The sequence below is a fragment of the Syngnathoides biaculeatus genome, chromosome 4 (assembly GCF_019802595.1).
Source record: "Syngnathoides biaculeatus isolate LvHL_M chromosome 4, ASM1980259v1, whole genome shotgun sequence".
Lineage (NCBI taxonomy): Eukaryota > Metazoa > Chordata > Actinopteri > Syngnathiformes > Syngnathidae > Syngnathoides > Syngnathoides biaculeatus.
The window spans coordinates 23253315-23264204 of NC_084643.1; the positions used below are offsets into that span (position 1 = coordinate 23253315).

The 10890-nt window shown below is 44.8% G+C and overlaps 1 protein-coding gene across 1 annotated transcript; it reads right to left on the minus strand.

The window, feature by feature from the left end:
- Positions 1 to 3050: 3050 nt before the first annotated feature.
- On the minus strand, positions 3051 to 8243 carry neff1 (neuronal intermediate filament family member 1). Its single transcript, XM_061817427.1, has 4 exons — positions 7348 to 8243; positions 5916 to 6233; positions 5625 to 5749; positions 3051 to 4803 (listed from the first exon to the last, which is right to left on the minus strand). The coding sequence occupies exons 1-4, from the start codon at positions 8221 to 8223 to the stop codon at positions 4476 to 4478; spliced, it is 1647 nt and encodes a 548-aa protein (XP_061673411.1). The 5' UTR covers positions 8224 to 8243; the 3' UTR covers positions 3051 to 4475.
- Positions 8244 to 10890: the final 2647 nt, after the last annotated feature.

Here is a 10890-nt window from a genome sequence, read left to right on the forward strand (position 1 = left end):
TCTGAAAGTGGATGGATGGATTCCCCCAGACTACCACCTGTTTATTTACCATGTAATAGAAATGTTTTGAAAGTTTTATTAGTATAACACGCACACACTCCCATTCACTCAATCTTTTCAATACCTTTGATTTTGACTGCAGTGGCTATAACTGTGGTACCTCACCCCAGTGAGATGCGTCGGACATTGAGCAATGTACAGAATGCATACGCATACAGTACTGTAGTGTTCTGTGTGCCCCAGTCTAGTGATATCTTGCTTCGGACAGAGGATCACAAAAGCAGTGCATTTTTGGCATAGGCTCTTTAGTAACTCTTCCAGTTCTGCAGGGCTGTGGGACATCTGCAATGCAGAAGTCTATATATAGCAACGGAGGTAGAGGGCGAGAGCTTGGGAGACAGACAGACAGAAGGATGGAGGATGTTGGGGCAGAGATGAGAGATGACACCTACATACAAGGAATTAGCCCTGGATTTAAAAACTAACAATTTGCATTTTTAAGTAAAATAGTAATGCTCTGAAATGTTATTGGAGAGCGTTGAACACACAGGCGCCCCATATGTCGTCTTTGTACTATACACCACAAGGTCACTTGTGACACTGGTCAGTCAGAAGTGAACTAAAACAATAACATGTAATCATTCAATCAATGTGAATGGATGCTTATTATTAAATGGTCGTGTCTGGCATGTGCAGTATTGTTTATCCCAAAGAGTCTCAAGAGAGCAGTGGAGGAGAAGAGTGATTCCATTACATATGCATCCCCACAGCAACAAATCTGCTGAGTGCAGCACACAAACCGCACCGCCACATCAAGGGCGATGCTTCAGGAAGCGGCGCACAATTCGCCCACGCCATGGCATTGATCGGACCACTGAATTTGCAATAAATCTGCTTCCTGGCGCTGCCGTGTCAGGAGCTAACCCTAACCTCACTTCACAGGACCCTTACTGAGTCATTACTCTTCTGTGGATCACGCAGGAATGATGGAGCGTTCATCCTAGTGACGTAGGAAGACTGAAATACCGAAATCGAAACAGATGAAACTCCGTTCCTCACCGATTCTAAAATTAACAAATGACATGATTCATTTAATGTGTGAATTATTATCATGAAATGTCATTCAAACAAAAAGTGGATGCCGGTACTAACTTGGGTCTCATTTACACGTATTCTCCCTTCCAGGATTCTGACACACCCACTGCGTATAAGCTGTGAATGAATTTTGATACGCCAAAGAAGATTCATTGAGGGCGGCGGCTGTGAAATTAAATATTCACGATTGAAAGTGTTTCTTACCACAGGAACAAGAGGGAATGTTTCCCGTTCAATAACATTTTTATTTTGCAATCCACATGGCAGGTAACATTTTGTAAGATATAATGCTGAGAAAACCAATGGAAAAAAGAGATAAAAAAGATAAATCATATAAGGAACCAAAAAATAAGATAAAATAAAAAGCAAAATGAAAGACTACAATAAAGTTGTAAAGTGATAAGGCAACAGATTGTGCCAACATAATGGGGAGGACCACAAGTCTGGTGCTTAAATTCGGTCTAACTTAATTAAAAATATTTTAAAATATATTCTCCGGGGAAAAATATTGTAATGCGGTCATTTCTAATCTCTATATATTCTAGAATACATGATCGACTGTAGCAATAATTGTTGCACCTAAAGTGTTTCCTTTTGACACCCGGTGGTCATACTGCACCTAGGGTGTCGCTTCTGAGTATGCGGCCTCCTCCCTCTGTAACCCTGAGATAGCAATCGATGCATCTTTGTTGATGTACTGAGCAGCGGGATGTCTACTGGGTGTGTGCATCACCTCATCTTAGCGCCTCCCTGAGCTGAGAAATGAGATGCAATGCAGCTGATGCCGCTACTGTCGCCAGTGAGAACTTAATCACAGCCATCGTCTTTGTGCATGTGTGTGTGTTTGACATTCGCCTTAATTACACTTAATTAAGCTATTTTATTTCTTTACATTGACTTTTACTGTATTGTATTTTAGTCATCTGGAGATACTGCTAGAGATACAGTAGTTAGTATAGTTAGTGATCCCTGGTTTCCATTCTTCCTCACTCTTTACCACTTACAAATTATTAAGATCTGAATCCATCATAACCTCAACTGTGGTTGACTTTATATGGTTTTCATTTACTGACCAATTTTGAGAAAGTTAAGAAGGATTTGAAAGCTCGGGTATCTGTTTTAAAATGAACAGGCAGAAAAAGCGCTATCCAATAATTTTTATGCTGCTAATCTTAACGAATATCCTTGGGCATACCTAAAAACTTAAAACGACTCCCAATGATTACAAATACAAAGAGTCCTCGGGTTCGAACAAAACCCGTTCCTATGCTGGTAATGTAACTCGTATTTCATTGTAAGTCAGATTCCACCATTAAAGTCAGAATTTATGTCAAAATACTTTGTAGAGAAAAACATACATTGAAATAAACAAGATGATGTACTTAGCATTACTGCTGAAAAGATAGATGGAGAAGAAGAAGGAGAGGCTGTGCTGAGCTATTGCGAAGGAATCTGGTCCTCAAGTCATAACCTAAGTAGCCTCTTTATTTCAACCAGTATCAAAGAATGTCTTTTTGTAATCACTGTATCCAACAAAGGAACGGAACCCTTCACATGCGCTCAAATATGGGTTTGTCACCACGGTAGACTGACTGAAGCCTAGCTTTTTACCAATGTTCATCTGCCTCTCACCTTTCTTTGATCTTCTTATGATCTTGAGCTTCATTTTCATAGTAATGGATTTCCTTTTGGCTGCAGAAGCACTGCTAAAAGAAAGCTTAATTCTTTGGGGCCATAATGTTTGAAAAGGAGGGCGAAAAATGCGAAGATACTCCCGGCGCACATTAGCTAGACAAAATGGCGGACGGGGGACGGCCGTTGTGAAGACAAAACGTCTTGTGTCAAAACCGTTTTAACCCGAGGACTCCCTGTATTGCAAAGATGTACATCTTTTTATGTTTAACTCAGTTCACCAGATGCTCATAGCAGAAGAGAAAGTCATAGTAAATGTTTGGATAAAATTGTTTTATTTGGCTTTGAGAGAATTATTATCGCATCAGCTAGCAGCGTGTACAATCACAGTTATGTATTATGCAGATCAACTGGGAAAGATTCCATACTCCTCTGATACCCAGAATTTTGCTATGACGCGGGTGAGTATGTGTTGTACTTTATAGTTGCAGTTATGGTTAAGGCAAGTTTAAATGGAACACACAGCAAGCAAACAAAGATTTGCGATCACCGGTACGGTAGTCAAGCTCTGAGAGTCTGGCCATGCATTTGTGCCTATTGTTTCATTCATTTGTCAAAGGGGAGAAAGGGCACAGGTGTGGGACACCATGAATGGTGGCGTGACGAACACTTCAGGGAAAAGTAACCCACCCTCCAAAAAATGTATAACAACAAGGGGTTGGGGTGAAGGGAGCCCTTGTACGGACCAAAGAACCGTAAGCAACCTGCCATTTGCAGTCCGAGAAGAGGGCTGTCAGTGTCACTGTCAGCTGGCTGCCACTCAGCCCCGCTCACAATGCTACAGTCAACAAAAAAATACAGCCATGTTTGTTTGACAAAGATGCAATAACACGGTAGGTTCTCACAAAAAAAGGGGGGAGGGGGGGACAAAGAAGGCAGATAAATGAAACAAAAAGAGGACTTGACAGGTAATGACAAATTATATGCGGTTGCAGTCGATTTCACTTTGGAATATGAAGTGAGATAGTTCAGTACTACTGTACTGCAGATTTACCAATTTCTTCATTCAATCAAATAAAAACTGTCCAAACGCTCTCGTATGTACATATACTGAACGAGGTGCAATTATTGCTGCGTTTTGAAATTACAAAGCAAAAACGGAAAGGCGAAGAAGGGATACGGATGCTTGATGGTGTTTTTTTTTTCCTGGTAGAATGAGAAGAGGACAGGGACAGGACGCTGATAACAGGGATAAAGACCGTTCCGCCACTGTGGGACGCACAAGATTGCACTGAAACGGATGCCATTCGTTCTGCTTTACAGCCCAGTATGACAAGCTGATACTAAGCATTGAGCTGGTAGTGCGATGGAAGGAGAAAAAAAATACACTGCCAACTTTTACCTGTAAAAATCAAATAGCACCGTAAAAGTTGGCCTGGCTTTTTGTCGCATGCTCTGTGCATTTGTTGTCAAATCTATGTGCAGTTGTTACTTCCAGGCTTTGATTGCTCTCATCGGTCGTGGTTGGCACATCTGTTTGCTTTTATCGAGAAATGTATCAAACTTCTTCACACCATCATGAAATCAATACACATTTGAGTTCTACCATCTAAACTTTTTTTTTTTTTACCAGGAAAAGAGAACCATATGTGTGTGTGTGTGTGTGTGTGTGTGTGTGTGTGTCGCTCTATCACAGAAGCCTGAACAATGAAAGATGATGATGATGATGATGAAGCTACACAAGCAGTTTAGTTCTTGCTGGTCTTCTCAGTGGGGGTCTCCTTCTTCTTCTCATCCTTGCCTTTTGGCTTCTCCTCTTCTTCCTCTTCCTCCTCCTCACCTTCACCTCCCTCCTGGTCATCTCCCTCATCTTCATCCTCTCCTTCCTCTTCCTCCTCCTCCTCCTCCTCCTCCTCCTTGTCCTCTTCTCCTCCTTCCTCTTCCTCTGGCTTGGACTTCCTGTAGGCTCCCAGGGAGTACGTGCGGGATGACATATAGGAGAAGCCGGGGTAACCGGACTGCACCACAGCCCCACCCACGGAGCTGAGGCGGCACTCCTCGCCTTCCAGCAGTTTCCTGCACACGCAAGGACCAGTGGCACAGATTACATCACCACTTCTTTTACTAACAGGGAGACAAAAACATGTTGGGCAACAACATAGTGGATGCTATGAAATTCTAATATTGCAATTTTAAGAGGGGCAGTGAAAAGGTAATAAGGCACATTTATTGCTTATATTTGAAGGGCAATGTACACATGAGAAGGAAGTCCCCAAAAGTGATCGTAGTTTTCAAAAAGTCTATCCATCGATGAACAAAAGCATGCATACAATTTTGTAGATTGTGCTTTAACCATTTTTTCACTGCTTGCTTCACTTGTTCATCATCAAATAAGTGCTCATACCTAAGTTCTTCTTTTGAAGGTGAAAAGGTGACAACCTGATATTTCCAGATGAGTGTGAGGGATAAGTTTTGCTAGTCCAGCCAAAGGAAGTGAAAATTTCACAAGCTCTTATTCTCTTCATGGATGTAACTCAAAGCAGGCTTTTATTCTTTTTGCCTTTAATCCTGGACACCCACTTTTTTCCAGGCTGTGCTGTCGCCTATTGCAGCTTCCCCATACACATTTTGGAACCTTTCGAAAATTTTTGGTGGTGGTTCCTGTTCCGAAAAAAGAAATTCAATCCTAGCGTTCTGCTTCTGCAAATGACATCATTTTCAAAGTGACTCACAGGAAGAGGACAGGTTTAACACAAACTACAAACTGTTAATATTAGCAGGTTAAATTAAATTGTGCTCATTACCTTTTGACTGCCCCTCATACTTCCCTCCTTGCCGTTATCATAGGAATTTCACTGCACTGGGCTACTGACTGCATTGTGTGGAATGTCGCAAACCTGTAAGCGGCTATTTCAATGTCAAGCGCCATTTTGACGTTGAGCAGGTCCTGGTATTCCCGCAGGTGACGGGACATTTCACCTTTGGTGCTACGCAGGGCAGCCTCCAGCTGCTGAATGGTATCCTATGAACGCATGCATCACATATGTGAATCATCCGAGGATGGCGCTCATCCAGATACAGCCGATACTTGCATTCAGAGGGGTTGTACATTGTGAGTATTTTGGTAGACTTGAATTGCTATTGAACAAAAACAAGCAAAAAAAAAAAAAAAACATCCTCCCTCTTACCTGCATGTCTCCAATTTCATGGTTATGGCGATCCTCCATCTCAGCAATCTGACGCTCCAGGGCCTCGTTGTGACCCCTGAGGGCCTCAATCTCCAGGGTGCGGGCTTGCACCTGCCTGCGGTACTCGGTCAGCTCCTCCTTTGAGTGCTTGATGGCATCCTGGTTGCGAGCGGCGGCCTCGGTCACCGTCGCGAACTTGGAACGGTACCATTCCTCTGCCTGGGCCTGGTTCCTGCATGACAGGTTCTCATACTGGGCCCTGATGTCCTTCAGGGCTGCAGCCAGGTCTGGTTTGCTCATGTCCATCTCCACTGACACCTGGACATCAGAAGGTTTAAGGATTTCACTGGTGAGAGAGCTTTACAAGTGCAATTTGGGAGGGTGGAGGTTGAGTCATTGTACTTTTGTTGCGTTGACCCATCAAGATGGGCTTAAGTGGCGATTGAGTGTACATTTCATCGCTCTGCTAATGAGCTGGGGTGCAGGTGGACTGTTGCGGGACTGAACTGAACTATTGACTGCTGACTGCAGCTTCTGCTGTGCCGTCAATAGCTTACATGGCAGGAAAATTGCCTGCAGGGAAGCAGAATTCCCCTGGAGAAATCTAACAGCCAAAAATCTTTCATTGCATTGATTCCACCATATTTACTCAGCAAAGTCTGTAATTTTCCTTCTTTTATATTTGGTTATTTCATGCAGGAGTGGGGGGAGGGGCGGGGATTACTTAGAGGTTAGACGCTTTAATTGTTTTTATATTTTATTTTTCTCTTTTTATTATTGTGGTGCTGTTAAAATCGCTTTGATTCAAAAAGGGTTAATTACAAGTCAGGGGTCTGTTCAGACTCCTGCCCCAAGGGGAGACCACACCCTTTGATTATGCGCTATTTCTGCGCATTTTCAACCTTTCAACCTGACTCTCCTCCTCACCTCACCAATTGTTCCGCTACAAATTTAAACGCAGTCATGAGTTCAAATGTTTTTCGGTGATGCTCAATGATCACGCGTAATGCATTACAGTGCAATCTTCAACCACAATAATAAACATTTTTATATTTAGATCTCTCTGACAATGTTGGTCGAGTTCTTGTATTGGAAACCATTTGGATATTTTAGATACTCAAAGCTCGATATTTGAAAGTTGCATGGCAGTCGTGACAGCTTGCTGCAAGAGGTGAGCTGCAGTGCCATAAATTGGCCTGGGTGAGCGTGAGCTTCAACTATAAGACCGAACGCAGTGAAATTGCGCAAAACCAATGCGAAAGAGGTGGATGATTCAACTGCGTTAACATTCCTGGTGCAATATTGCGAAAGATGTAGCAAGGATCGGCGCAATGTCGGAATGCGATGCGTGCCACGGTGCCATAACACAGCACAGTACTTCACAATAAAGCTCATAAAGTTTGCACAGTGGAAAGAGTCTCAAGAGAAGTACCTGCGTGGCCTGCAAGGACGACTGCATCTCCTGCAGCTCCTCCTCGTGAATCTTCCTGAGGAAGGCGATCTCATCCAGCAGCGACTCTACTTTCTTCTCGAGCTCCAGGCGCGCCAGGGTGGCGTCGTCCACGTCCTTGCGGTAGCCCTTCAGGGTGTTCTCGGCCTCTTCTCGCAGCCTGGTCTCCTCGTCGAGCTTCTCCCGCAGGCGTTCCACAGCCTCGTTCATCTGCACGCAGTCCAGTTGCATCTGGTTCTTCTCGTGGGTCAGCTCCTCGACGCGCGCGCGGAGCTCCCGAATCTCCTGCTCGTAGAGCTCGTGGAGGCGCGACGGCTCGCTGTTGCGCTGCCGCAGCAAAGTCACTTCCGCCTCAAGAACTTTGTTCTGCTGCTCCAAGTTGTGCACTTTCTCGATGAAGGACACGAAGCGGTCGTTGAGCCCCTGCAGCTGTTCCTTCTCGTTGGTTCGGATGATCTTCAGCTCGTTGGTGACCGCCGTCGACTGGCTCAGGTCCATCAGGGAATCCTGCATGGAGGAGAAGACGCGCCCGGGTGCGGCGCTCCTGCGGTAGGTGGTAGAGGAGATGACCGAGGGGGATCCGTAGACGCGGCTGCGGTACCCCGAAGAGTGCACGCGGGACGGGCTACTGCTGCCCGCGACCGCGCGGCCGGCCCGCGGGGCATCGCCGAAAATCTTCCGGTAGGAGCTGCTGCTGTACATCTCACTGGAGTAACTCATGTCTGCTGCAACACTGTCTGCTGAGCCCTGAAAGTGGCGTCCGGGAGAGCGTGAGACACCGCGTGAGATCGAGCGAGGTGTGCGCGCACCGATGAGCTCCAAGCAGGTGCTTTTATAGGGAGGGCGCATGCGCAGCATCTGACGCAGGGACAGCGCGAGGTGGGATGGATGGATGGATGCGGGGGGACACGGGGTGGGTCGGGACCTGCTACCCCTTGCACAATATCTGCACCCTCTTGGGAGAGCAAAATTCATACATTCTGTGCTTCTCTACTATCGTGAAACCCAAGCATCGACGTGCAACTCGACAAAAGAAAAACGCCTAGGACACGTGTATAAACTTGAAATTAACTTCCAACCTTATAAAACCACATGATAAGCAAGTGATGAACTAAAAACAAAGAAAAAGACAGACACCCTTTTTTCCCTATGCCACTGCTGTTTAACAGGGTGTGTTTTTTGGGACTGCAGTCTCCCCCGCCCCTCCGATCCCCACCTCTACAGAGAGACGATCACTTTTGTGATATGCTCTCAAACACCCCTTGACGTGCATAAAATTTCCGTTACAGATACCCTTTACTGGTGATAATTAGAATAATTAGTCATTATGTGACAATTAAGTCATACCTCTGGTCTTGGTCCTGATTCAAGATGGTCTGGAGAGACCACACCCCTACACACACACACACACACACACACACACACACACTGCGGCTTTCCACCTCAATACAATAAAGATGAACAAAAGCAAAGTCATTGTAACTAACTTCAGTTATTCATTTTTTTCAATAATGCTGTTTCCAATCTTCATTGGTCAATTGTCTGCGTTCATATTATGAATGATCCTATACATCCTGCATGAGGGGTCAAAGTCTTATTGGGCTATCATTGTTGCCCGATTCTTCTTAAAAGAAATCCTCACAGCTACGCACAATTCATATACTGTCGTCATTAATGGGACTGCTATTATGATGTGTTCACAATATGCAAATATGCAAAGTTACTTCTCTCGCTGCAACAGTCAGAGACAGTACAGTATGCAGTGCTGCACCCCAGCTTTGCAGTGAAGTGACACAAGCGCCGGCAGTAGAGGTGGGTGGGGCGGAGCGTGGGAGGTGGGGGCAGTGACTCAGCACGGTGGGGGAAAGGAGCTGTTGTCATCATCCTCGCACATGCCTGCACATCCTCTATCCTCTGTCGACATTTTCTGATGGACGTGGTCAGGAGACACGTTTATTGAATTCATTCCGTTAATGCTAAACCCAGAAAATAAAAAGCAAACACACCAGAAGTCAAGTCAAACCAAGATAATTAAATACACATAACATAAAAATGCATGAATAAAAGGTAACAAACCACAAGTGATAAAACACCAGTTTATACAAATGCCCCCATGCATATAAAAATTATTCAGTGAAAAACGACACAAAGGTGCCCGAATCTGTTTAAAGGTTCCATTATCTCCTCAATATCCTCATGTATCTCTTTCCACGCAGACTCAGGTGTTTGAGATGCTACACAGACACAAACCAGAAGATGGCCCTGTCTTCCCAGCAAAGAAACTCAATGGGATTGTCATGGCTTCCGAAAAATGGTGGATAGCAGGCAACGACTACACCTCTGGTGCCTGGAAATAATGAAAATAAAACACAGACAAATACGTGCAATTGCAAGTGAAGCTCAGCAGAATAAAAGATGGATTGTTGCTGTAATAGTTTCAAGTGATCATTGTTTATAAAACGGGATTGCCAGTTTATTTCGTTTTCATGCAAATCAAGATTTTTCTTTTTTTCAGGACCTGTTTTGATTGACATTTAACAATATTCTTCATGTATCTATTCAACCTTCCATTGTCGGAGCCGCTTATGCTCACAAGGGTCACGGGAGTGATGGAGCCTATCCCAGCTGTCTTCATGGGAAAGGCGGGGTACAGCCTGACTGGTTGCCAGCCAATCGCAGGGCAAACAGAAACAAAGAACCATTCATATCATATTAGAATAATTCATTGTTAGGCACACGCACAGACATTTTAGGTGGGCAGGTGCTTAAGCCAAAAAAGGCCACTCATTGCTCATCTCAGGTAATGTAAATTGTTGAAGTAAATTCCAAATAACACTTTTGAAAGTCTGGAGGAGGTGCAACCCACGTAATGTGGTACAACCTTGTTACTCTAATCACAGTAACAGGGTTGCAAATCTGTACTAATATTTGCTTTTTCTAAGAAATACACATGGGCTGTTTAGCAACCTGTTACTGCTGACCGAGAGGACAAACTTATTTATTTAAAAAAGACAAGTTAAACAACAAAAATAATTGTCCTACAATGATTATGTCATGACCCATCGGTACGGAGGGAGGACCCAAATGCAGGACTCTGGAGACGCAAAGGTAGTTCGGGAAAAGTGTTTATTTGGTCCAAAGTCGGGGATCAGCAGACAGTCAAGTGGAGCAGCGGTAGTCAGGACGTCGGGCGCAGAGAGCAGGTCCGCGGGCAGGCAGGGGTCGGTACACGGGAGATCGATCAGAGAAGGCAGGAGTATTAAAGACATCAAGCTTGCGGGGTTGGTCGGAGGACAGGCGGAGGTCGGTACAGCAGGGGTGACGATCAAGAATACAGGAGTGCAGGAACGGGGCATGAGTTGCGACAATCTGGCAAAGAAAAGTCGTCCCTGGGTCCTACAAATACCGGGGTTAATCAGCCAGGATGAGGCACAGGTGTGCGCCTCCTAATCAGCAGTGATGTGCTGGGACCCGCCCAACAAGGGCTGGACCGGCAGGAACATGACAGTTCCCCCCCTCTAAGGC

What these genes read in the sequence shown, in the direction of transcription:
- neff1 (XM_061817427.1), bottom strand. Translation starts at nt 8,223, where the DNA reads ATGCTGCGCATGCGCCCTCCCTATAAAAGCACCTGCTTGGAGCTCATC. An exon ending in ATGAAATTGGAGACATGCAG is followed by an intron (nt 5,750 to 5,915) that starts GTAAGAGGGAGG and finishes ATGCGTTCATAG; the next exon opens with GATACCATTCAGCAGCTGGA. An exon ending in ATTGAAATAGCCGCTTACAG is followed by an intron (nt 4,804 to 5,624) that starts GTTTGCGACATT and finishes TTGCGTGTGCAG; the next exon opens with GAAACTGCTGGAAGGCGAGG.